General features: G+C 38.4%; 6 protein-coding genes across 8 annotated transcripts; 4 read left to right on the top strand and 2 right to left on the bottom strand.

The window, feature by feature from the left end:
* Positions 1-443: 443 nt before the first annotated feature.
* Positions 444-6,037, top strand: ankrd29 (ankyrin repeat domain 29; the record flags this gene model as incomplete). Its single annotated transcript, XM_083888207.1, has 10 exons — positions 444-479; positions 771-881; positions 1,808-1,906; positions 3,154-3,252; positions 3,523-3,621; positions 3,920-4,018; positions 4,106-4,204; positions 4,770-4,865; positions 5,752-5,850; positions 5,954-6,037. 10 exons carry the CDS (start codon positions 444-446, stop codon positions 6,035-6,037), a joined length of 921 nt encoding a protein of 306 aa, XP_083744333.1.
* Positions 6,038-7,101: 1,064 nt separating this feature from the next.
* LOC310925632 (vacuolar protein sorting-associated protein 4B-like) lies at positions 7,102-12,234 on the top strand. Its single transcript, XM_083887619.1, has 11 exons — positions 7,102-7,234; positions 7,818-7,929; positions 8,945-9,092; positions 9,324-9,382; positions 10,034-10,153; positions 10,226-10,382; positions 10,461-10,609; positions 10,704-10,785; positions 10,901-11,120; positions 11,321-11,461; positions 11,842-12,234. Exons 1-11 carry the CDS (start codon positions 7,214-7,216, stop codon positions 11,941-11,943), a joined length of 1,311 nt encoding a protein of 436 aa, XP_083743745.1. The 5' UTR covers positions 7,102-7,213; the 3' UTR covers positions 11,944-12,234.
* Positions 12,235-12,822: 588 nt separating this feature from the next.
* Positions 12,823-17,379, bottom strand: plekhb2 (pleckstrin homology domain containing, family B (evectins) member 2). Of its 3 annotated transcripts, none has more exons than XM_083887480.1 (8): positions 17,323-17,379; positions 16,253-16,303; positions 15,990-16,142; positions 15,792-15,894; positions 15,572-15,611; positions 15,392-15,478; positions 14,838-14,952; positions 12,823-14,445 (listed from the first exon to the last, which is right to left on the bottom strand). In XM_083887480.1, the coding sequence occupies exons 2-8, from the start codon at positions 16,287-16,289 to the stop codon at positions 14,309-14,311; spliced, it is 672 nt and encodes a 223-aa protein (XP_083743606.1). In that variant the 5' UTR covers positions 16,290-16,303; positions 17,323-17,379; the 3' UTR covers positions 12,823-14,308. The 3 variants fall into 3 exon arrangements, with proteins under 3 accessions (XP_083743606.1, XP_083743605.1, XP_083743604.1); XM_083887479.1 differs by having other exon boundaries at positions 17,224-17,330; XM_083887478.1 differs by lacking the exon at positions 17,323-17,379 and adding an exon at positions 17,111-17,186.
* Positions 17,380-17,916: 537 nt separating this feature from the next.
* Positions 17,917-22,944, top strand: ing5a (inhibitor of growth family, member 5a). The gene is made up of 8 exons (XM_083888441.1): positions 17,917-18,180; positions 19,700-19,771; positions 20,097-20,263; positions 20,381-20,492; positions 20,584-20,683; positions 21,382-21,517; positions 21,608-21,669; positions 21,902-22,944. The coding sequence occupies exons 1-8, from the start codon at positions 18,144-18,146 to the stop codon at positions 21,939-21,941; spliced, it is 726 nt and encodes a 241-aa protein (XP_083744567.1). The 5' UTR covers positions 17,917-18,143; the 3' UTR covers positions 21,942-22,944.
* Positions 22,945-23,116: 172 nt separating this feature from the next.
* cep19 (centrosomal protein 19) lies at positions 23,117-24,601 on the bottom strand. Its single transcript, XM_083888516.1, has 2 exons — positions 24,382-24,601; positions 23,117-23,860 (listed from the first exon to the last, which is right to left on the bottom strand). Exons 1-2 carry the CDS (start codon positions 24,509-24,511, stop codon positions 23,514-23,516), a joined length of 477 nt encoding a protein of 158 aa, XP_083744642.1. The 5' UTR covers positions 24,512-24,601; the 3' UTR covers positions 23,117-23,513.
* Positions 24,602-24,955: 354 nt separating this feature from the next.
* pigx (phosphatidylinositol glycan anchor biosynthesis, class X) lies at positions 24,956-26,386 on the top strand (the record flags this gene model as incomplete). The annotated part of the gene is made up of 6 exons (XM_083888208.1): positions 24,956-24,977; positions 25,331-25,418; positions 25,499-25,634; positions 25,733-25,946; positions 26,057-26,157; positions 26,249-26,386. The coding sequence occupies 6 exons, from the start codon at positions 24,956-24,958 to the stop codon at positions 26,384-26,386; spliced, it is 699 nt and encodes a 232-aa protein (XP_083744334.1).
* Positions 26,387-27,029: the final 643 nt, after the last annotated feature.

Below are 27,029 nucleotides of genomic sequence, written 5' to 3' on the forward strand. Positions count from 1 at the left end.
ACCTTTACTTGTATAAACATTGACCATGTCAGAACCAGTACTCATCATAGGGTCCAAATCCTGGTCCTAACCTCATTTCTAATAAACAGGTTAGAAATGAGGTTGTGTACTGTAGTTGTGAGGACACATTGTGGTACTTTTTGAGCATTAAGACCTTGAGGTTTTCATTTAGATTTAAGTTTAATATCATAACTGTCCTTATCACTCCCTCATTCACTCTTTGGGGGGGGGGGGGGGGGTTTAAATATCCAGAGAAGCATTCTGGACAGTTTTAAAGTGGTTAAAGATACAGTGTGTCAGATTTTGCGACATTTATAGGTGAAGTTGCTTGTTGCAGCTGACTATCCCTTACCTTATTCCTTCTAGGTGTGTTGGAGAACTTGTGTCGCCTTTAGTTCGCAGACTTTTTTTCCATTGTGGGCTTAACATTGTACTGTAAAAACATGGCGGGCCAAAATGGTGACCTCCACATGGATAGGGTCAGGGGTTAAATCACTGATGTGCATTTCTCTAGAACTGATTACCAGTCAAAAATCTGAATTTTGTGCCTGTGGTGTGTTGAGGTCATGGTCTGGTAAGTATTGGTTGTGGATGTTTGTCAGCAGACGCTTTAATGATCTGCCTCTCATTCATAACCACACACACTTTAAACCCATGCACTTGTGTGTTTTTTTTAATTTATTCTCTGTGCTCTATTGTCAGACTGTGGACAGTGTAATACAGTAATAGTGGTTTGAGGTCAGTGTTTGTTTTGTGTATTCACTCTCCAGAAGGAAACACCCCTGGCTAATGCTGTGTTTTGGGCGGCGCGGAAAGGGAACTTGGCTCTTCTTCAGCTGCTGCTCAACAGCGGCCGCGTGGACGCAGACTGCAGAGACAGTGTAGGAACGCTGCATGTCCTGGCTCTGCTCAGCTGCACGTTTTAACCATAAACTCACCCGTGGTAGGGAGACAGAGGTTTGGTGTGGGTGTTTGCATGTATATACTCTATATTTATGTCTTTGTGAGTGTAATCATGTACAAACCTATCTTTGTGTGGACAATAAGGCCTTTTCAGGGTTTTTCAAGATCTGGTTTTAGCATTAGGTTGGGTTAAGGTAAGTTGTTTGGGTGAGTCACTTAGTTGTGATGGTTAAGGTTGGGGTAAGGGGATATGATATGTCCTCACTAAGATATAAAAACTAGTTTGTGTGTGTGTTTCAAGTAGGTCTGAACGATTTTGAATTATCAAATTTGCGATTATTTTGACAGGGATTGTGATATCAGAGGGAATGGAAATCTTAACATCATGATTCTCATTTCCATTCGAAAAAAAACAGTGATTTACTAATATGATGTGTATAGATCAAGAAAATGATTAATCTAAAATTATATTTTGACATATTTTGTCTTGAACAAAATTGCAGTAGGCCGTATTGCAATTTCAATTTAAAATTCCATGAATTGTTCAGCCCTAATTCCGGGTATTTACCCATGTCGTGGGGACCTAAATCTGTTTACACAAGTCCCCTGGACATAAATGATGACATTTGAAGGTGAAGACATGTTGCATGGTTAGGATGAGTTTAAGGTTAATGGAAATGAATGTAAGTCAATGTAATGTCCTCTGAAGACATGGAAACTGGTTTTGTTGAGTGTGTGCATCACAATTTCACGTCCATAAGTGTTTTTTTTTCCCCCTCTACGATAAAAGGTGGGCAGTTCATGTGTTCATTTGGAACATTTGCATTGATTTTATATCTTCATCCGCACGTGTAGAGCAGCTCTCATCACAAATGACGTCTAATGTTGACGCGTTTCTTTTCAGTATGGGACTACGGCGCTGATGGTGGCGTCATACAGCGGCCATTATGAGTGTGTCCGAGAGCTCATTATGCAAGGAGCTGACATCAACTACCAGAGGGAGGTAAGATGACGGCAGTGAAAGAGCTTTGTTGTAATTGTTTGAAAAATAATGCGATTACAGAGTTCACCTTGTTCAGCACTTTTACCAACGTGGCAACAGGATTTAGTGCTTCAGTGAGATAAAACATATGTAGAAGTATGAGGTGCTCGATAAGAGTACACGTTACAAAGTTGCTAAATATTGCACATTGATGTAAACATACTAGGCATATGCTACAACTTAAGGATTTGTGTGTATACACATACAGTATATTGGGTTTGTGATTTGCAATCTAGCTTAAAAAAGAAAATATGGAGGATTACCACATAAAATACCATCAAAATATGAACTCCTCTGCTCCAATGCAAGATAAACATTATATATACATTTTAAGCAGCCTGGGCAATAAGTGAATTGCATTGTTTTAAATTATGTGATGGGAAAATAACCCTACAGAAAGAAAATAATGATAATAATTAATAAGGGTTTAGGGTCACAGTGAATGTAGAATGAATAAAAAGTTGCCAGATAATGATCTGAAGTCACTGCTCCTCACTGAGAAATAGACACGATGCACATAATCCCTGCACAAAATCACATCCTGACACGTTTTTAGACTGTGATTTTTAGAGATTAGATAAATGAGATATGACGTGCTGCTGTGTGAGCTTTAGAGGAGCTGATACGTGGATGTTTTTTTTGTTTTTTTGGCTTCAGACCTTTTTCCTGTCTGTGTGTTAAGCTAAGTTAAGCTCTGTTGTATGATCCTGCCCTGAGGAGCTGTTAATAATTGTTTTTAACACTTTGTACCGACTGAACAAATCCGTCTCTTGTGCATGTGTGCATTGTGCATTTTCAGTCTTCCTGTTATTCCTTGACTTTTTTCCCTCACATTATCCATATAAAAAGTGTATATCTGCACTTTTTTACGCCACTTTTCACACTGAAAGATGTATATTCTTCATGATGTAAATATGTTTTGTTGATTGATCTATTTCCAATTTTTTATTTTCATATTCTTACTTTATCGTATGTATAGCTTATAGTTTCTGGATGTGTGATCAATAAAGTCCAATCTAATCTAATCTAATCAAAGAAAACCTTCAGACTGCCTGGAAGTTCGAGCAGACTCCAAACCAGGGCCTGGATTTGATCATATCTATTCAGTACCATATTTCAATTCCATGAAAAAAAAAAAAAAAATTAAACTGTGAGTGAATGTCAAGTGATATTACAACAGCAGTGTCTTCTCATGTGGTCCTCTCCAGACAGGTTCTACTGCCCTGTTCTTCGCCTCCCAGCAGGGCTACCATGAGATTGTGAAGCTCCTCTTTGAATTCGGTGCCTCCACTGAATTCCAGACAAAGGTATGCCACAGAATACATTGACACACTGTTAGTGTTGGCTGTGATAGAGAGTGGGCCGATGCTATCTCATCATCTCAGACTGTGATTCACAGTGTGTCATGAAGAGATAAGGAAACAAACGTGATGCATAGAACAGAAGAGCCTCCTCCTCAGGCTTCTCTCTGAAGGCCTTGGATATTTTCTTCCTGTAGCTCACAGGACTGATGATCTGTGTTTTTGGTTCAATTGTCTCGTTATTATTAATTTTTTTTTGTCGTTGTTTTGTGGCAGGATGGTGGCACGGCTCTCACCGCCGCCGCACAGTACGGGCACTCCAAGGTGGTGGATATTTTACTGAAGAACGGAGCCAACATTCATGAGCAGCTGAATGTAAGTAGGTGTATGTCTCAATGTCTCTTTGTCTCCTCTCACTGTCAGACGTGGCCTCGCATTGTCCCAGCAGCAGGAATCTGGTTGCTCAGGTTTCTGCAGACCGCTGAGTCAGACCTGACTGACATTCGTCAGGATCAGGATGTGGAAAACTACCAAACAGCCCAAGCTTGTATTCATGAAATTATAGTAATATATTTGGTGTAAATACACTTTCGCTCGGCAGCCATGTTCTCTGTCAGGCGAGTACAAGAGACAAACCTGGCCTCGTCTACGAGATGGTCCTTTTATGTTTCAGGATGGTGCCACGCCTCTGTTCCTCGCTGCTCAAGAGGGTCACGTGACTGTGATTCGTCAGCTGCTTGCATCTGGTGCCAGGGTTAACCAAGTGAGGGAGGTAATGTCCTCAACTGTTATGGGTTTTAAGGGGCGGACACAAGCCCATAGTCTCTTATATTTCACATGTTGTCTTCATGTTGTCCAGGATGGCACTGCCCCCCTGTGGATGGCAGCTCAGATGGGACACAGTGAGGTGGTGAAGGTGCTGCTCCTGCGTGGTGCAGATCGGGATGCTGACAGACAAGTAGGTCGTTTAGGATTGACAGTAGTCACTAGTCAGCAGCTTACATGTAGTACCAAACTGACTGAATGTACTTGTCGTGTAAAATAACAAAAAAGCATCTAACCGTTCACTTTTCAACACTCAGAATGTCAGATGATGCAAAAATCGTCCCGTCAGATGCATGTACTTTGTGCTTTATATCAAGCATCCATCATCTGCATACCCATAACCCAATTCTGCATGAATCCATGCAGGGATCCAAACTGAGGACCTTCTTGCTGTGTGGCACAAATACTAACCACTGACCTAAATCAAGCATTTAATCATTATGACTTCAATACCTGCATCTCGGATTTCCTGTGCCTCAACATCACTTACATGGACATTGCCTTTCGTATCCTATCACATTTCTATCACACTGCACAAACTGTTGCTCTTTGTAAGTCACCAGAATCAATAAATACACATTTTACTCTTTCACAAGGGGATGAAGGCCACGCTATATAAAGGCGAGCAACCCAGTATGTCAAACATGGGTGGTGATTTATCTACAATTATAGTCATTATTTTTTTTTTTTCTCTCTAGGACGGATCAACAGCATTATTCAAAGCAGCTTTAAAGGGACACAGCCGTGTCATCGAGGAGCTGCTCAAGTTTTCTCCTTCACTTGGACGTCTCAAGGTAGAGGACACTGTCACTGATAGTTGTTTAAAGTCCAAATGTTGCTTTAACAACAGAAAGACACTGGTTACCAACAGTTGTCTCTCATTAAGTCCAATCTGCATCATATACAGTAGAACCAGGTAATGGTATTCAGCAGAGAGGCACGATATTTAAAGGCGCCATATGTAAGAATGTGGCCCAAAAAAACCGGTTACTACATTCAAATTCAAAATAGCGAGGTCTTTTAATTTATTTTTTTTGACGTAACTGGCAACCCGCGGTTGCTCAGCAGCTGAGACTCTACTGACTGCAATGATTGGTAGACGGCTGTAGGTGGCGCCACATGCCAAAACATGATTTCAAAACATAAACATTATTTGCAGTCTGCAAAATATTTCTTTTAATGCAAATATTTTGGCTGTACTGTTGTTGTTGGTGAGTTCAGTTTGTTATATGAATATTATTCCTGAGTCTCTGTGACATATTAGGAGGATTTTATGGCCAGTTGCTTTAGATTTATTACATAATTCACCTTTAACTTTTTGCCAATATCCGATATGCCGATAAATCGGGAGTGCTTGGGCCGATAATCGATACCAATGCTGGCGGATTTTGCCGTGTTTGCTGATATCCAATAATACATTTTGAAGCATTTTAAAGATATCTTGCCGTATAATATCACACATCCCTAATATTCAGTGTACAGTATAGGCATATGTTAGACATGAGTAGCACCCATCTTTTCTACTCACGCCATGTAAAAGTGAATATTTTCCACAGTGTCATGTTTTCCTTTGATACAGGATAAAAGAGCATCTTTCAAATTGTTTTTTATTTCTGAGCAGAGAATACAGCACCATGCCATTAGCTTCGAGTCCATACTGTTTAACGTTGTTGTTTCCAGAATGGCTCCACTGCCCTTCATGCCGCTGTTATGGGTGGAAATCTGCAGACTGTTCTGCTGCTGCTCGGGGCCAACGCCGACCCCACGCTGCCAAATAAGGCAAGGCTTTGAGATTTAGACGATGAGATGAGAACGTGAACGTGCAGAACGTCGGGAAACCTTTGGCTCATCTGCTCTGTGTGTTCTTGTGTGTGTTTTACAGCATAATGAACTCCCTGCAGATCTCACAAAGAGCGATCGCATCCTTCAACTTTTACATCCAAAAATCTCAAACAGAGAAAGCTGATGACAATCCAGACGCCGGCCTTCCTTCTCGCCTGCACCACGTCCATGTGAGTGGGAAAATAATGCAACAACTGTATCAAACTGTCTGAAATACAACCTGTACTGTATATGGTGCTTTGCTTTTGATTGCTGCCACATGTTGAATAAACCCGGACTAAACTCTGAGCAAAGTAATGTGCAACCAAAATGGATCCGTCTGCCACATGCATCGTCTCCTTTATGTTGGTATTATATAATTTTTGCATTTATTTTTGTTTATCCCCCCCCCTCCCTCCTCCAGGTGTTGTAATATTTTTTGATAGTTTTTGCACACTATTTATTTGCCTTTTTAATAAATGTAATAAAGTGTAAATTTGGTTATAAACACAACAGTGGCTGTGTGAATTCATTTGTTTTAATGAGGGTTTATTTGGGTACATGCTGTAAATACAACTACTAAATGATGAGATGTTTAATAGAAAGATATTTAAGATATATAGAGATATTTAATCGGCTTTGAATTGTGGACTGCTTTTTCTACCTGGATGTATGTATAGCTATCTCAAGGGTATACAAAGAGAATGTAAACAAGTTAACTGTGGTGTTGATAAAGTCTTTATCTAAAGACTTTCCTTCATGTAATGTTGTTTTATCTTTTCTTTTTTACCTTGTGTTTTTGGCCACAATCACAAACAAAAGCTCCTTAAACAAACCTTGTTTTTACATTAACAGTGGAGATGCCGTAATTTAATAATCACACATTTATTTTTCATTAACAACTGCGGAGTTTACTTTAACATGGCAACCACACTTACATGATGTTATAGATGCCTTCATTGCTTTAAAGCATCAAAGCAAGGCAGTAGTTAGTTATAATAAGTAACACCTTTTACTTTTTAATTAATTTTGTATCATAAAAATATTTATGATCATATTATATGTATTATTGTATGCATTTATTTGTTTTGTTAAAATATCTGAATACAACTTGGGTCCAACAGGACAATAACATTGTCACGTGACCTATGCGGAAGTGACAGCCAACGTTGTAATACGGAAGAGAAACAGGTCTTAAAGATTCTTTCCGCTTGACGTTGTTTGTAAAACATGAAACACAAGTAAACAGACAGAGAGAGTTGGTTTGGTCATACTTTTATTTTAAGGACACGTTAAATCTGGACCGACGGTACGTCATCTAATGGCTGGCGGTAATTTACAGGTGAGTGACACAACTTTTCTGCGTTGTCACCGGAAAAAAAAGACGAACAAACTTTTAGCACTGGTTACTTTTCTAAACTGTTGAACGATTCAAACTTGATAAAGTTAAAAGTAATTACCTTGGTGATGAGCTGAAGCTGTCGTTGTTTTAAACGTATACCTCACGTTTTAATTAATGTTATTTAATCATTTGTTAATGCTGTGTGAATCAGTGGAAGACAAGATAAATGTTTGGGTTGCCAGATTGTGAAAAATCCTGATAAAACTACTAAACTGCATTACAAACGTGATTATTATGTGTGTATATAAATATATATATATATATATATACATATACATATATATATATATATATATATATATATATATATATATATATATATATATGTATATAGTAATAATAATACAACTGACTATATATGGTTTTTATACATTACAAATTACCAATATATCAGTAGTAATTATTCAGCATTACCAGTTAAAACGTTGGATGTTTGAAATGTATTTTATATATTTACCAATTACTGATTTTCATAGCCTTACATCATTAGTTTGTAACACGTGTAAATGTGTCTCGTTCACAGAAAGCCATCGATTTGGCCAACAAAGCAGCAGCTGAGGACAAAGCTAAAAAATATGAAGAGGCCCTCAGATGCTATCAGCAAGCACTGCAGTACTTCCTTCATGCTGTCAAGTGTAAGTAACCTGCTTTGAACATCATGTCTGCCTTAGTTCTGTTCTGTTATTTAACGTAAATATGTACAACAGTGACCTTTAGTGTTTAAAACAGTTACTGCCATCCCAATTCAAAATGTCATTTAAAATCAAATTAAAATCAAAGTCTTATGCAGACAAAAGGAACATAATTGTTGTTTTTGGCAGTTTTGTATAAATTACCTAAATGTATACTTGAGTAAAAGTACCAGAAAATTACTTTGGTAGAAGTTGAAGTCATTTTTTATAATATTACTTAAGTAAAAGTCTTCTTAAATGTCCTGGTGCATTCTGGTCCCCTACCAGTCATGTGAGCTGTGGTCAATACCAATCATATTAACTAAAGAAAACTTGAAATTATGATGAACAAAACCAATTTGATTAACAAAATATAACAAAGACAAATACTTAATACTGAAGATCAATCATCTAATTGTAAACAAACAAAAGAAATCAACTAATAACACACATTGCATGACAGTGGTTCAAGTAGGTTTCCAGATCTTACAAAATACAAAAATAAGACACTGCACTAATCCCCAGCATTATACTGTGTTCATGCAAATACACATGCACATATGTAACTGTCCCATTGTCTGTTTGCGGAGACTAAAAGTGAAAGTTAGTCTGCTTTAGAGCAGCAGTGGAGACTTATCACATGATAAGAGGAGGGGACAACACAACAGTTATAAACATTGAATGTGTTAGGTGTAAACTGAAGACGGCTGATTTCCGGGTGAAAAGTATCTACACTTCCTTTTTCAGCTGTTTATATTTAAGCTCATCTCCGCTGCAGACCCTGAATGTGAATATACTGGCTGAACCATCAGCATGTTTCTGTATTACTCATGTGTCATTTTAGGTCTTATTATAATACATTTCTTACATACACCGCCTTTAATGTTAGTGGTGTAAGGATCGACGCAAAAAAAGATTCTGAGTGATGCCTCCGCAATCGCACATAACAGTTAATACAAGGCCTGCGTTGTTGCTGCAGATGAGACATCGAGTGAACGAGCAAAGGTGAGCATCAGGGAGAAGTGTGCCGAGTATCTGGACAGAGCTGAGCAGCTGAAAACATATCTGAAGAAGAAGGAGAACACACCAGCCAAACCTGTCAAAGAGAATCAGTCTGGCGACAAAGGGTGAGATATACTTCAGGTTATTTCCTTTATATATATATTTTTTTTTTTTTATTTAACTTTCCCTATAATTTGTTCCACATAACATACTCTTTTCCATGAACCCTCCACAGAATGTACACTAGCTAGTCAGTCAGAAAATGTTTAAGAAACTATAAGATCTCTAAGAAAGTGTTTTAGGCTTCGTGTTCAATAAAGGTCAATAAATGATGACGTTGGGTCTTTATTTTTCAGGAGTGAAAGTGATGAAGGGGAGGACCAAGAAAAGAAGAAGCTCCAAAGTCAGCTCTCAGGTGAGGGACCACCATATGTTATTAGTTAGAAGAATGATAAAGCAGTTCGACTCAGTCTCAATGGTACTAACTAAACACATTTGAAGATTATTAAGCTTATAGGGCGCATAGTCTCGTATTTAGTATTAGACTGCCTTAGTTTTGGAAGCAGGATAATCAAAGCCTCTCTTATAGATGCAGCCAAATGAGCATTCTGAGTACATCTTGTATAGAGGGGGGCTTTCAGTTTGTCTTTAAATTATTTATACGTTTCCGTAAGTCAATAAACCATCCCGCCCTGCTGTTTTTGCTGCCTTCAATGCACCTATGGCTTCTGAGATTTCCACTACATTTAGTTGTTGATCCAGTGTTTCCCTTTCCTCAGAAATCTCTGGGATATAAAATTGGTCTAAAATGTTGAATATTACTATATTTTTGTTACTAGATTTTTATAAATGTTGTATTAATTTCCAATAGCTCAATAATAACATGCCCATTAGCTTCCTCAATGTTTGTAATTGTCCTCCCTGTTATGCTCATTGTCATTCTGTCCGTCCTGAAAACTATTCTTTTCAAGTATTGTAATTTGACTTTTTTTTGGCTTTTGGATTTGAGCGTTTCCTTGTGAAGCTTAGATTTTGAACATTATAAATTCAAACTCCTCACTCATAGGTGCCATTGTCATGGAAAAGCCAAACATCAAGTGGGATGATGTCGCCGGACTTGAAGGGGCCAAAGAAGCCTTGAAGGAAGCTGTCATCCTGCCCATCAAATTCCCTCATCTGTTCACAGGTTTGTAAACCCTCACCATCAAACCTCTGTGTATTTGAGTATTTAATAATATCGCAACTTTTTTTTATTTAGGAAAGCGAACTCCTTGGAGGGGTATCCTTCTCTTCGGCCCTCCAGGAACAGGAAAATCCTACCTGGCAAAGGCAGTAGCCACAGAGGCCAACAACTCCACCTTCTTTTCCATCTCATCCTCCGATCTTGTGTCTAAGTGGTTGGGGGAAAGTGAAAAGTGAGGCACTGGTTCTATACATGACGATAATGTAATGTGAATCCAAGAAACTTACACCGAGGGTCTGTCTTTCTTTAGGCTGGTGAAGAACCTGTTCTCTTTAGCTCGGGAACACAAACCGTCTATTATTTTCATCGACGAGATCGACTCCCTCTGTGGCTCCAGGAGTGAGAATGAGAGTGAGGCGGCGCGCAGAATCAAGACAGAGTTCCTTGTTCAGATGCAGGGTGAGCAAGATGAAATACATGAAAATCTGAGGTCACGACTGAAAAGCTGTACTTTGATTATAAGTGAAGAAAAAATGGCCTTTCCCCCTCTTAGGTGTTGGAAATAATAATGAGGGAATCCTGGTCCTGGGAGCCACAAATATACCATGGACATTGGACTCTGCAATTAGAAGAAGGTTGTATAAAAATAGGTCTTACCAGATCACCTCTAAGGCTGCAGTTCAAAAGCTTTTAGTCTTCATTTGAGAGATTAAATACCTCTGCATGGCTGATCTTTTCTCTGTGTCTCAGGTTTGAAAAGCGAATCTACATCCCTTTGCCTGAGGAGCACGCTCGCTCATTCATGTTCAAGCTGCACCTGGGGTCCACCCCCAACAGCCTGACAGAGGCAGACTTCATCACCCTGGGCAAAAAGACAGGTGGCTACTCTGGGGCTGATGTCAGCATCATTGTCAGGGACGCCCTCATGCAACCTGTTCGTAAGGTCCAGTCAGCCACGCACTTCAAAAAGGTGAATAAGGGGGAAAAAAAATCACAACCTGCAGCAGCTGGTGAACATCATGAAGCTCTCGTCCAAAAGATGTTAGAGTCAGGAGTTGGTAGAGGTTAAAAGTGGAGTTCAAAGAAAGATGACATTCATCACATGGACACAAAATAACTACTATAATTCCTTTTCCATATAAACTATTTTTGCCACACACACTAATTTAGGTTCGGGGATCATCTTGGAACAATCCGAGTGTTATGGTGGAGGACCTCCTGACTCCATGCTCACCAGGAGATCCCAACGCCATTGAGATGAAGTGGATGGACGTACCTGGGGAGAAGCTTCTTGAGCCAGTTGTAATCATGGTAAGAAAAAGAAGGAAAATGTGTGCATACAATTTAAAATAAAATAAATTTGCATATGGCGTGTATCCACTAGGGCTACTCGACTCGCCTCGACACTGCATGGTTATTTTGCTTTTCCATACCTGATACTTTTTTTAGTAACTGCTCAAACTGCTTTACAAGTCATTTTTCACTAGTTTTGTGTGTGTGTCGAAGTCACGGCAGTTTCATGCAGCCGTGCAGGGATGACTCCGCCCACTTTGAGGAGGTACTATATCGTAATGGAAAACCAACCTAAACCATGTAGAGGCGAGGCGAGGCGAGGCGGTACTATATAGTGGAAAACGCAACGCTAATAGAGGACAGTGACTTTATTTACTTGTGCGGTTCTCTCCGCACAGGACGACATGCTGAGGTCACTCACAAACACCAAGCCGACCGTGAACGAGCAGGACTTGGAGAAGCTGAAGAAGTTCACTGAAGATTTCGGTCAAGAAGGCTAGCACTGTTCCCACAACCATTAGCATTTATTTTCCTTTTGATTGATTGGAACTTGCTATGGATTTTCTAGTCTACAATAAATTCTTGGTTCTCTTAAGTCTTTACGTTCTTAACCAGGTTCTCAAAAGTATCCGAGGTACAATGAACATTAGAGTAAGACGCGGAAAACAGAAAAGCAACTACAACTACTCAATCGACTGTTTCAGCACTGATATCAATCTACTCATTAGCAAGGTTTCATATCGTTTAACTCAATGATTTTATATTTGCACAACTAAAAGTAAATCTTATTAAAAGACAAATGCACCTTTGCACCACTACTTACCTCCAACTATTCATATTCATGTTAGTTTAGAGTTGGATTTTTTTTTTTTTTTTTTTAAATGGGAATTTTTACTGTAAGATTTTAAAGGCTGCACTCACTTCAGTTACCGTTTACTGTTTTTTTTATTACAATCACACACATGCTGTTAAAAAATCACTTAAGTTCTGAATGTTATTGACATAGTTGCTGAATTGTACAGGAGACAATCTTTCAAGAGCTATATATATATATATATATATATGTATGTTTATATGTATGTACATATATAGAGCATATACATTTTTGATGTGTGCTACATTGAGTTACAGTGTCTATACACATTTTCCTCACTTTTATTGGTTGGGGCTTAAATGGTTAGGTTTGTGTTGAGTTGTTTATAAATCCTCCCAATGTACTTCTCTAATATACCCTTTATTTATTCGGGCACATCTTTTGGTGTTGGTATGTGTGTGGCGGTTACTTATTAGTTATATAAATAAAGCTGATGGTGGTCATTCACACTTTTGTTGTTTAAATGTTCTTTAAAAAAAAAGGGTCATATTTTCAACGTGGGGTACATCAGAATTTTATTAGTACACATGTTAAGAGAAATATAATTTATTTCACATCAATTTAAGACACATAGAAAACGACATCAGTGTCACGCTGCTTGCTGAAGCTCATACTTGACAAACTGATATTCTTAGAAATTTCATTAATAAAGACAAGCAGTGTCACTTTTGAAATACAAAACCAAAACATTTTCCATGTGGCAGAAATAAATAAACTCATAATCAATGAATAATGGAATTGAAAACATCCAAGTCATTTTGGGGTCAAAATTCAAACTGAAATGTAGTTGAATCCCAAAGGACAGATTCACATGGTTCAATTTTGTGCGTGTTGAAATGAAAACAGTCAAACACAAAAACAAAACAAAGTACGATTCAACAAATGACAATAGAAAAATAATAATAAATGCATGCAAAGAAACACAAGAGGAGAGACGTCCTTTTTCACTTCAAAGCACTTCATGTAAATGCCAGCGTTAACTCGTACAGACTTAACTGTGGTGATGACATCGCACATCCATGTCACATGGCGTACCTCGACATTCTACAGTGAACGTGATTATTGCCCTGAACACAACTCTCGTTTCAGCCCACTGCCACCACCACAAATAACCTGAGGAGCTGAGGAAACGCAAGGCAGGAGTAGTTTTGTAGCAAAGACCATGCTAACGACACCAAGACTGAGACCAAAACCAAGGTAAAGTGAGACAAAGTCAAGACCAAGTTTCTTCCAAGTTAATGGGCATAGCCAAAGACTTTTGTACTATGAACATGATATAACATTCATCACAATATTGCTTTTGCATTTATAAGTGCTTGTTGTCTATTAAAACCAAATTTTTTCTCAATATTCACTCAAGGGCTAAACACAATATTTTAAATATCCGACATTTTATTGTGATAATTATCACTTTGAACTTTTTTAATTGAGATAATGCCTTTGACCATACTGACCAGCTGTATCAAGGTCTTGGTCTTGACTTGGCCTCAGTCTTATACTGTAAGTCTTTGGGTACACTCAGGTCTTTGTCTTCTTAGTGTTATCATCAACTACAGTGCTATAAGATACACAAACAAAAGTAAACAACTGGTATGTAAAACAACAATTGTCTAAATATAAAAATGTAAAGGACGAATGTGCTCTGTGAATGAACCTGACTAAGACGTCAGGTGAGAGGACCTGATGTATACATCAAAGGAGTATCCGTTTTCCTGACATTCAAAGAAACATTTTGGTTAAATACAAACATAATCAGCAACAACACTGTGGGAAACTGCCACATAAGGTATGTGAGAAAGTGCTGACAGTAAATATACTCCATGTATAGAATACTTAGGGCGTAGCTTGGCTGCCCATCACATTCATGCTTCATCGACAGAAGTCGCCCAAATACAGATTTCACTCCACCTCATGTGAGGGCACAAGGAAGAAGGCAAAAGCAGTGCAGACAGAGGGACGGTGTGCTTCTACACGTTACATTGATCAAGACATTAAAAGACAGTGAAGAGAGAGCCAATAGCCAAACCAGTCGCTGCTCCAGCAAGCATCCCCAGAGCTACATCTCCTCCATCGTCACGCTGGCGCTCCTGAATAATAACATGGTTCACTTCTCGAGCAGGGTACCCACCTAGAAAGAAAAAAAACAGAAATATTATGATTTCTGTGCTCTTTACCCATTAAAACAGAGCTTTAATGTCATTAGTCCAAGTCACATTCACCAAGTCCTCATTCAGTGTAGCACTGAATAACATCATAACATAACAACAGCTTCATAATCCATCCCATTGCATTTCACCTCAAACTTTTTTTTACTAAGGCTATGATGGAGCCAAGTAAAGTTGAAAAAAGGTATAAAAGGTAATACAAAAAATATCTAAAAACAATACAAAGCAATGTACAGGTATAAAAACAAAAACACCTAGTGAATTTTAAAGTCTGAAGACCAAAGGGACAAAATATTTGCACACATCACATTGTATTTTATGACTTTCTTCTGCACATATGCAAATGAATATTTACCATGGTACTGATAAGGATAAGCAACAGCGTAGGGCTGCCCATCAGCAGAGTACACGATCTGGGTGGCATGTGGTGGTGGGGCAGCGTAGTCTCCATATGGATCTGGGACATAAGACTGGTGGAAAATAAAGGAAATACAATCAATTATTAAAAGGCTCTCCTGATGCTTTGTAGGAAGTCAGCATTAGCGAAATACTCCAAAATACTACTCTGCAACATTTTTAAACAATTCCATTAATAGAACAGTAGATGGCAGTAGATCACATGGCATTGTACTTGTAAAATCTATAAATAACTCACTCTATCCGTGTTTTCCCATGAAGGACTGTGTAAAATGGTAGCATATTTGAGTATATACAGTGATTAATTGTGATGTGCACAGCATCCATACAGCACAATCATTATTTGTAGTGCACTGAAAGGCCTTTATTTTTCAGTTACAACTCCTGTGAAAAGGAAAATTTCCCAAATGTGTATAGCTAATTGAAAGCATTTAGACTTATTTAAAACAAACCTGTATGCTAATTTTTAAGTATATTGTCTATGTCTTTTACCTGAGGTGGGGGTGCATATTCCGAGTAAGGGGGTGGAGCAGATGCCATTACATCCTGTGCAAGGCTGATCTGAGGAGCAGTAACCACCTTAAAAAAAAATATGAACACAATATCAAAATTTAACACACCCAGAATGTTTTGTTTTAAAAAGGTGTCATTTAAAATGTGTCAAAGACTCACAGAATTAATTCTGGCATCTTGAAGTGCCATAGTCCAGGCCCTGCAACAAAAAGTGGAAACCGTTAGCATCTTGTAAATAAATCCATGCCTGTGCTAAAAATAACAATACAGAATATCTAAAATTAAAACATTCAACAGTACCAACATGGAAACAAACAGAGAGAGCCCAAAATAATTCATCAATAAGATATGCTGACTCTACATATATCCAGGGACTTACAGAGCATCATCTGCACTGTCTGCACACAGGCTGATGACTCGTCCATCTCTGCACACTATCTGAAGCAAGGCATCATGCATCTTCCCGTCCGGTGGGTTCAGTTCTGAAAAACAACACAAACATAGAAGAGGGATTAGCAGTTGTTGGTCAATACTGTAGATAATCGGCCAAGAATATCACCATGCAACTGAGGAGCACCTTGACATGCAGCTGAGTTGCGGATGTTAATGCAGTCCACCCTCATGTGAATGTCGTCCTCCATGTCACGGCATTGTTGATCGTTGTAGAAAACAAGTCGTCCATCGGCCCACAGGTCAAACCAGTTTCTTTTCCATCGACGCAGTATGGTACCTTTAATTATTATCGATACAGTCAAGTTCAGTGCAAACGTGATTCTGATTCACTGGATTGTACACCACAATTCACACCATCTTTACCACATGGATTACATCATCACTCACTTTGTCGATGGAGCCAGCCACTCTTCACAATAGCCATCTTGTAAACAACACCTATACAGATAGAATATATGCTGTATATGAGATCATCTGTTGTCTTATATGTGCAAAAACTAAAGGTCTGGTGACCAGGGTGTGGCCACATAGACCTTGAGACTGTCATTGTCATAGGCATATGTTGACGAATTAGTTTATTCTATAGTAAACAAATAACACTGATTTTAAAATACATTGTACCCATTGCCAACGAGAAATCACTATAAATAACCATAATGAGCTCAATAACACTTGACATAACATGTGGTTACCATTTAGGCCAACATTTAGACAGCGAGATAAGCGCATTTATACAATTCAAATAACAATAACAAAACGAGACACCTTATTCCTTCAGGCATTGTCATGTCTTTTAATTTATATTTTTCCCAGAACAAAGACTATATTTCCATGACTTTGCATTTTCAAAGCCCTGCATTACAGCATTAGCAGAAGCTAGTATAAAATACATGACTGACAATGGATGACTTTCCTTTTATTTTGGTTGCTTAGCTTAGCTTAGTTAACTGGTGTTAACTCTACGTAACTGTTTGCCAGGGTGGAAATGGTTACCTTACATCTTATAAATACAATTTATAATGGTGCGGAAGAGTTGAATAACAGGTTGTATCGACATATTGACCCAGTACATTTTACTGGAAGCTGTAGCTTGTGTATCTTGTCTGATAGCAAACATAGCATTAAACGCTAGCGCTGTTTAAAACAAACACGTTCACTCGTTCGATGTAAATAACGTCGACGCTATTGCTTAAAACAAAGAAAAACTGTTGTATGTCCAAAACAGTGTGACTTTTCGTTACTTACGTGCTAATATGAAGGTTTTTAAGACAAAACGCGAGAGCTTCCTTTAAGACAACAACAGATGGATGCACTCCTCGGATCGAAAAGTCACTGACGCTTTGATACGTTCTACAAACCTGAACTGCAATTCCACAGAACCCTCCTTCAAAGCTTGCTTTGGTGCGAAAGAAAATAAGTATGATATATGCCGTTCGACGCAGCAACGGATTCATTACCCGAATGAGAGTGGATAAATATAAGAATGTTGCCACGGCCCGTTATTTTCACGTCGATGGTTTCCGTTTGTCCTGCCAGATGAGCATCTTCGCGAGTGTCCAATCTCTGTATACAGGGGAGGGAGGGGCGATTGTCTTGTTGACGTAACGCTCAGCTGACTGCGAAGGGCCATCATGGAAAGTGCTAGTAGCAAACACAGCCTACCAGGGCGAGCTCGCTGCAGCTTCTCTCTCCCAATCGCCCCACATTGACACGGGGGATAATCTACGTGGAAATAGCCGCTCATCGGTGCTAATGTATATGCGGTCTGTGGTTTGTACAGACAAACGTTGAAATTCCCCTGCCATTTTTGTAGTTGTGGATATTATTTTCGAAGTGTTTCTGAGCACAGTGTGGGGATGTGACTATAAGGTGCTGGACTAAGCACTCAATCATATTAACTCATATTTGAAAATACAATATTTACTCAAGCAAATTGACTAATCTGACACTTTATTTGAATGTTAATGTATGAAACTCGCATAACAGCTGGACGCCGCTGCTGTTCGCGCATGCGAGTCACACGCTCCTCAAAGCAGAGCAGGGGAGTTGTGTTCTGAGTTCGTGCATGTGAGCTGGAGGGAAACGGACTATCTCTATTTACTGTAGTAAATCTTCGCTTTATTTCCGAGGACGCCTGCGACACAGAATCGAGTGTCGGAATCGCCGAGCCCACTGACCGACGGGCGATCCTGGGTTACAAAACAAGCTCACCAACTCTGAGCAGCAAGCACTTCGCGTGCTAACCAGAGCAACGCAGAAGCTAAACAGCCAACTTGAAATGGCGACTGCGATATACTTAGAGCATTATCTTGACAGTAAGTATCCGCTGAGACAACGTCTTAATGTCAACACATTCCACTTGTCACTCGTGTATGATGTTAGTTTAGTTTGACTGTGGCGGAGACTTTTTTTTGCTGGTTGGACGACTGACAGGTAGCAGCGCAGAGGGTTAGCATGTAGCTGTCATGTCACTGACTTTAGCTGGCTAGCTACCAGACTGATATCATAATACATCTTTCAGTGGGACAAATATTGGCAAACTCTTCAGTTAAAATGTGTAATTCACTCGGGGGCTATTAAATGTCACCATTACAGAACTAAGACGACACGTGTCGCTTGTTGTTAGCTTGCTAATGGTTGGTTTTTAACCGCGTTGTGTCTTACAGCGCTAGCTAATCGCTAGTTGGGTAGATTCGTAAAATCATGTAATTATTTGAAACCATATTCTGACAATTGTTTGTCTGAATTGCTGAAGGAGAAGAGACATCATACATTCGCAACCTGTTGATAACCCGCGTTTCCTTTACCCGTAACCGTTTACGCGCCGGGGCGGGGTGTGAAGTGCGTCACTGACGGTAATGTTGAGTGACACTCACTGGTACAAACGGGGCTATAATTTAATTCCTGTAGTTTGTGCAAACACTAGCCACGACTCCTTTTGTCTTTGATATAATGCTTTATATATTTACGTGATGGTGCGTTATGGGTTACTTTGCACAGCTCAGTAAATGCACTTTAAACTCACTGCAAGCATATCATTAAAACAGTCAATATTAGGCTAAATGAAATGTGCATCTGCTATGACTGTTTCATACACATCGAGAGCCTTACTATTGAAACCCCATCAAACTTGGTTTGCACCTGTGAAAATTGCAGTCCATTGAATTTAGCCGGAGGAATAGTAATAGCAAATTGGACACTCTAAATTGATTGTGAGAATGGATGGTTGTTTATCTCTATATATGGCCCTGTGTTGGACTGGTGACCTGTCCAGGGTGAACCCTGCCTTTCACACTGTCAGCTGGGATTGGGACCTGTGCCCTTCACGACCCCCATGTGGAGGATAAAGCAGGAAATTAATAAATCAACCGATTATTTTAATTGATTAATTGTGTGTTCCCACTAGCTATACAGCAGGCTCACCTTCTTTTGATCTGTATATGGTTTTCAGTGGCCAAAAAATGTTTGCAGGAATAGCACGCAGCAGGCTTCTGCCCTGTCTCTGTTCTACTATGCTATAGTCTGAAGTAACAAGTAATTGGTTGCCTCTCTCTCGGGCCATGCACTGGCCATTGCAGTCACTCCACACTCCGACATGCATGGGAGTGCGAGGGCCCAGGGTTCAGTGCTGCTTGCAGCCCTAGTTTTGTTTTGTCATTCATCGTTTTTCTCTGTGTTTCAGAGCAGCACAGGATCAAACTGTCTTAAACAAAGTTTATGGCAAGCTATATTTATAAAAACAAGCGGCAAAAGTTGTAATACACCATGTCACTTCACTGTTTGGACAGAAAATAGTTGAATGGATGTCTTATTTTTTTTATCTTTATCTTTCAGGTATTGAAAATCTACCATGTGAGCTACAGAGGAATTTTACTTTAATGCGGGACCTGGACAATAGGACTGAAGGTAATGATTCAAGTTTTTGAATCAGTTGCATGCATTACCTGTCTAGGTGTTATCAGTTATTTTGCCTGATTTGACACGTCAGAACAGTGTGCGCAAACACAGGCAGGGCTTCATTGTCATCTTAACAAGCCCCTTCATATTTCACTAGTTTTTGAATTTTTGTGTACCTAATATATAGAGTAACTGACAACATAGATTCAGGTACTGGTTTTAAAGCGACCTTAATTAATATATTCTTGTGTTGTATCATTTTGAAATACATTTCAAGTATTTTTCCATCCCATCAATGTTGGTTTCCCATCCTTGTAATATTCATGTTGTGCAGAAAAGAAAGGAGAGATCGACAAACTGGCAGATGAGTACATAGCAAATGTGAAGAACTTGGCCTCACAACAAAGAGTGGAACATCTGCAAAAGATCCAGAATGCCTACAGCAAGTGCAAAGAGTTCAGCGATGATAAAGTCCAGCTCGCAATGCAGACATACGAAATGGTCAGTCCAAAACAGACATACTGGTGTTGTATATGCATTGTATAGGTTTTTCCTTTTGTTAATGAAGCCATACAAATAATTAAGGTTCTTTACCACATTAATTCTTTTTCACCATAGGTGGATAAACATATCCGCAGACTGGATGCAGATCTGGCACGGTTTGAGAATGAGCTAAAGGAGAAATTGGAAGGGAGCGGCTATGAAAGTACAGAAGGCAGAGCACTCAAAAGTAAGATGAGCTACTATAAGAAAAGCCTTTAATCATAAGACATTGCAAAGCCGATCGGTACACATTGAAACATGTCAATCTTTTTTGATAGAGAATGAGCCGCGTGGACTGAGAGAGAAACGTGGATCCAGAGGAAGAGGAAGGAAAACGTCTGATGAAGATTCTCCCAAAAAGAAAAAAATTAAAAACAGGTAACACGGTGCTGTTGCAGGGTATCCGCGGGGTCTTAAAAAGTCTTAAATCCAATAATTTGAATTTAAGGCCTTAAAATGTCTTAAATTCTCCTAAAATCCTCATAAAAGGTCTTAAATACAATTTTGAAAGGTCTTAAAAATCTATTAACGTTACTTTTATTTAAAACATGCGTAAATTTCAGTCTTGCTTTGAAATTTTTCTTCCGGGACTTCCGCTCCAAGTAAAGAGACGCTTGATTTGTTCTCTCGCGTTTGTCCTTACAGGCTCCGGTAGAAACATGGCGTCTCGCTGCGGCCTGCGACCATGTTATTTTACATGACTTTTTGAAACACTACGAAAATGAAACAAAAACTATTATACAGCGACTAGACAATGCAGGAGCACATAATATGTATAAAAAAGTGGATTTTGGGTTATATAAACCCATAAATACTACACAGTGTCCCTTTAAATTGTATTCATTATGGTCTTAAAAAGTCTTAAATTTGACTTGTTGAAACCTGCAGAGACCCTGTGTTGGCTGAATAGCACCAAGTACATGACATGATAATTGACATGATACATTCATCATTTCAGTCTGTTATTCACAGACTCACTGTATGTATGTTTATTCAGGTAGCTCAGTTCTAATTTCAATCCTATTTGAATTGTGTTTAACGCAAATCATGCTCTGTGTATTATGTTGAACTTTTAGCCCAGAAGTGAATGACGCTCTCCTGCCGATGCAGCCTTCAGATGTTTTGGACATGCCTGTTGATCCCAATGAGCCAACGTACTGCCTCTGTCACCAGGTTTCATATGGAGAGATGATTGGATGTGATAACCCAGATGTAGGTTCTTATGTTTTTTCCACATCTCTGTTGTACACAAACGTGTCTGTTTTTTGTTTGATTCAAAACATTTTTTGTTCTTATTTACAGTGTCCAATTGAGTGGTTCCACTTTGCTTGTGTTGATCTCACCACAAAACCTAAAGGAAAATGGTAAGACCCGCTTTTTGAGAAGTTCACAGCAGGTTAACCTGGAGTTGTTTGTATGAAGCAATTGAGGTGAATTTCTTGTCATTTAGGTACAATGTGTGACGTAAAAAATTATATTTTTTTCTCTACTTTGTGCCAAATTAAATTAATTGTACTCATTTTACCTTTTAACATAGATAAAACATTGTTGTCCTGTGTCATAACATTGTTTTTCCTCCTCTCTCAAATCTTTCAGGTTTTGTCCAAGATGTACCCAAGACAGGAAGAAAAAATAAGCTTTCCCTATTTTCAGAAAATATTAATGTTCATATTTTTTGTAGTTTAATAGTGTAATATATACAACATATATATATGTGTATTTCATTTTCTATCACTCTCCATAGAAATGGTGAGTCATACTTTTGTTTTTATTTTTTCAAAAGCCTAATCCGGATTTGGAGTATAACTTCACCTCTTGTAACATTATGTCATATTATCTACTGGCTACACTTTGCGCTGTTGAATCATGACTCAATTTCCATTAGATTTCAAATCATTTATTCACCTACAGCATATATTATTTGTGTACTCTGGAATAATTGGTCTGTCTAGTATTGTTGCCAATCGGTCTTATTCTATACTAAACATCTATATTCAGTACTAACATACTCAAAAATCCTGGATTGTGGCTTTAGTATACTTGAAATGTCCGTTTTTATAAAGAACTATTTTAAATGAATGAACAGCCTGCTGAGAACCATTTTAACAAAAACCACCCAAATAATGGGGGGTAAAAATAATTATGTGTCAGATTTTCAGATCTACCTCCTTAGTGAACACATTACCACTGCAATTAATGTAAGAAATTAAACCAAACGAGCAAAGCAATCTAATTTTCAAAAAAAAAAAAAAGTCTGTGACATCTTTGAATGTATTGTGGTACTAATGATCAGTGTCACCGGAAGGAGGTATTGGAGCACTTTGAGTGAAATTTTCCCTGAAAGAGGTTTGATAGTGCAGGCTCGGTTTTGTATCTAAACTTAGCCATAGTACATCCCTTCAAACCATATATGGAAATATATACATATATAAAAATATATTTTGTTTTATATGAAACCATATTTTGTGGAAGCAGTTTTTTTCTCCCAAAGATATATTTGTTGAATTACTTAATGGAGAGAACAAGCAAATTGTATTTAATAAGAGTTTAGTGTCATTCAACTGTGAATATCCTTCATGTAGGTGTAAGCCACAAATAAAAGAGCCAAAGTCTTTGTATTTTGTAAAACAAACTCAGTATTTTATACCAAATAAATATTCACTATTATTAATGCTTCTTTTCTTTCTATCACAAAATGCGTGTAGTATATTCATGTCACTCACAAACACTGGTTTAGACTGTCTCTTCATGACACAACTCATTACAAGAATATTGGGGTTATGTGTATACATGATGGTGTCTGACACTGGGATTTAAACATTATCTTCAGTGAGGTCTGAACCAATAGCAACTCTCTCTTTTCCTACCACTCCCTCTTGCCACAGTGTCTAGTAGACACTGTCTACTAGTGGCAGTTACTAGTGATGGCATATAAACTACAAAATATGAAACGAAGATGACCACACTTTGGGTATAAATCTGAATGTGAACTTAGTATTACTGGAAATGGGAAAACGGTTTCATAGTGAAAATAGACTTAACTCTTGTTAACAATTAAGATGTATTTTGTCTGGCACTGAAAATCAGTAACGCACTACACATAATTTTTTCAGTGTGTTCTTTCAAGTCACTTTTCTGTTATTTTCTATGTTTTGCTTGAATTCATTAAGAATGAGCAGGTTGAACAAAGATTGACTGGAGAACAGTTTTAAAATTCATCATCAGACTCCTCATCCCAGCTGCCCTTTTCTAAGACGGGCTTGCTGAAGTTCACTTCTACGTCATAAACAAATCCAGGATCATCTTTGTGCTTGCGGTTCTTTTCAAAGAGTTCATCCATCTGGCCTTTCTTACGAGTCAGCTCTTCATCGTCCAGTTTGTTCAGGTCTTCATCGGGGTCCAAGTGGAACGAGGCGAGGCTATGCTCCAGGCTGAAGCCCTGCATGTGATCTCGGAGCATGATGTGAAGCTTCTCCAGTTGGCTCTGAGACACACTCTCCAGGTAGTCCCTGTGCCGAGGGTGGTTCTTCAGTCTTTCAGCTGCCATGCTGTAGTCTGGAAATAAAGGGGAGAGGGAAACAAGGATTCAAACTGGAGGACAAAGTTATGGAGATTGGTTGAGTTCAGAGGTCATCATTGATCCCCTGTTCACTTTACAGTCTGTAAGTATCAAGTGTAGAGGTATACCTATTAATCAGGCCTATTTATGCAATATTTTTATTTATTTTAAATAAGCTGACATTATTTAATGTACCTTGCGATTATTATTTATTTGTGTGTGTGTGTGTGTGTGTGTGTGTGTGTGTGTGTGTGTGTGTGTGTGTGTGTGTGTGTGTGTGTGTGTGTGTGTGTGTGTGTGTGTGTGTGTGTGTGTGTGTGTGTGTGTGTGTGTGTGTGTGTGTGTGTGTGTGTGTGTGTGTGTGTGTGTGTGTGTGTGTGTTCTATTGACAGTACAACAAATTACCCCTTATATATTGTATTCTATTCCTGCCCAGTTAGTTGCATAGTTAAATTCACACTGACTCATGTTGCAGTATGTTAGTTAGTGACTTTAGTTCGCATAATACTTGCCGTACCTGAATACTTTGAGAAATTTCGCACAGGTATTATTCTCTTTCGTACTTTGTTGGTTTCCGTGTGTTGATAAATTAAAACAATGGAAGGAGGAGAGAACAGCACTCCACAACGCTTTGCCTTGAAACGCATCCTCTCGTTATAATTTCCAGGCAAACTAATTGAAAATTGCTCTTCGCTTGGTGTCCAATGGCAAAATAGTATAGTGGTATAGTCATAACAATTGTTAACTTACATTATCATTTAATCAATAAATCTAAAGCGGCATACGTTAGTGGCTTTACAGATTATCGGTTCATGTTGTTTCTAAACGGGGAGCTATTGTATACTACTTGGGTTAGGGTTGGTCTATATCGAAGCCTGAATATATTTACACTAAATATTTTTCAATAACCATTTCACTGGTAATCAACATTTGTTTCTTTACTTACAACTGTATGCGTATCACATCTTACCTTTGATTTTTGCTTTAGATCGTTTTTAATTCAATTGCTTTGTTTCTATTTCTAATCAGGCATTTGTGATAGCAACCCTGGAAAGCGGTCTTCCTGGTACTGCGAGGAGCCCGGAAGTACAATGTTTCCGGATATAGGACTCAGTCTGTAATCTTGTCTAAAAGAGATAAACACTGTAAACTGGACTTTAAGTGATTTGATAGCAATTACATTTTTGATGTATTGGGTGAGATTGACCTTTGTTTTGACTTGTTTTGCAACATGTCATTGTTTAATCGAAAAGGGTAAGGTATAATGCCACACTTTCTAACTAAAACTAATAATCTCTTATGTTACCAAAATTGAAAATCCAGTTTCTGACAGGGCTGGCTAAACTATTGCTTATAATTATCGTGTATTATGTTAAACTAATGCAATTAGTCATAAATGCTGTGTTAAATAAAAAGTGCCTTCTGTAGTTTGTGGCCTAATTAATGTATCCTGCACATTTTTACAGATGAGAAAGAAGTGGACCATTGTGATCTTAAACTGTGGCTTGAATCCACATCATTGTCAGTGGAGATTTCTAAACAGGGTTTCCACAGGTACTCGCAGAATAGACTTGTTCAGCAATGTTTCAGGTTTATTGTGAATTAAATGATAAAGTGCTTTTTGTCATGTTTAGGGAGGTGACAACCACAGTTGAGCTCAGTCCTGCTCTGACCAGTAGAGTCCAAGTCTTACTGGTGTATCGATGGCCAAGAGGGGTCTTCATTGATCCATATCAACTTGCATCCCTGAAAACACAAAGGGATTGGCAGGTGACACTGATATGCACAAAACACCGTTACATTTGGCTAATGCCACGCAGCTGACCAGAAACAGCAATTTGTTCAAATTTGTTTTTACTTTTTGTAAGATATTACTAGATTCAGCCATTGACCTTGAGGTGCCTGCTCACAAGACTTCCGGATTTGTCACCTATGTGTATCCCACTCATGCTGATTCAACACCCAGACGGGTAAAAGTCACACTCCCAATACATGGCCGCTACCATGAGCCCTCTGCTGTTGGGAAAACTTTTACATCCGTTGACATACATGCGCCAGAACTACTGCTGCGAAATGACAAATGTAAGTGATTCATATTTATTCTGTGGTTATTTATATGAGTGTATGTGTTACTTCAGTATTTGTATGTATTAATTGCATGGCTTTAATTTAATATCTTTTCTTTCCTCAAGGTTTACACCTCAACAACTTGGAGCCTAACACTGTTGTGGATGCGCCCTGCACTGTTGACAATTCAGGCACATGTTCGTGGGTTAAAATCCAGTATTATCAGGTGATAACTCTTGAATAAAACATTATAATATATCAAATGTTGTTTTTTTCCTTTTCCCTTTGATTCATTCAAAATATATTTTATCTTGTAGAAGCATGGCCCCAGGAGTTTACAGTTCCCAGTCGGTGATGTGTCGATGGTGATACCGGTATGTGGAGGAACTCTTTTGGTCACAATGATCTGTTGTGTGGTGCTGACCAAATACATGTGTATGCATCAAACTATATAGTGATGGTAGCATACCTTTTGCTGAACAACTAATGATTTCATAATTTCCAGGTTTGTCAGCTAGTAAAATCATTCTAATTCCATTATGATAATGTCTTATGTATGTTTGTATGTAAAACATAACACCTCACAAACAGACATGAATACATAGAGATAGAAAAGGTCAGGGGATATGAATAATTCAAAATAAGAAGTTTGACACCTACAGAGAACAGGATTTAATCTGCAAAGTAATTAAGATAACCTAACCTAGTTGGTCTGTAAATTAAGTTGATTTGTTTTTTTACTTTTTAAAACTCTTCAAGGGTAAATGTTGTGTGGCAACGAATCATGTTTGTAGAACGTTTTATTATGACTGTAAAAAAAAAAAAAAAATCAGTGCTCATGTGATTTTTATCTCGTTGAAGCGAAGACATATACCTTATTATATGTTGGCTGAAGTTAATTTGTTATCTTGCTCTATCTCTGCAGTGCTTAGAAATGTCAGATTGTAAACTGTAAGTGCAGGTTATAAAATAATGTCAAATATTTATGTAAGTTTCAAAGTCTTGTACATGTGACTTTTTATAGTCATTCATTTTGAAAATATGTGTAAGAGTTGACTAAGACTGATGTGTAAATAAACTGTGCCATTTTCTCCTTTT

This window comes from Microchirus variegatus (assembly GCF_963457635.1).
Source record: "Microchirus variegatus genome assembly, chromosome: 4".
Lineage (NCBI taxonomy): Eukaryota > Metazoa > Chordata > Actinopteri > Pleuronectiformes > Soleidae > Microchirus > Microchirus variegatus.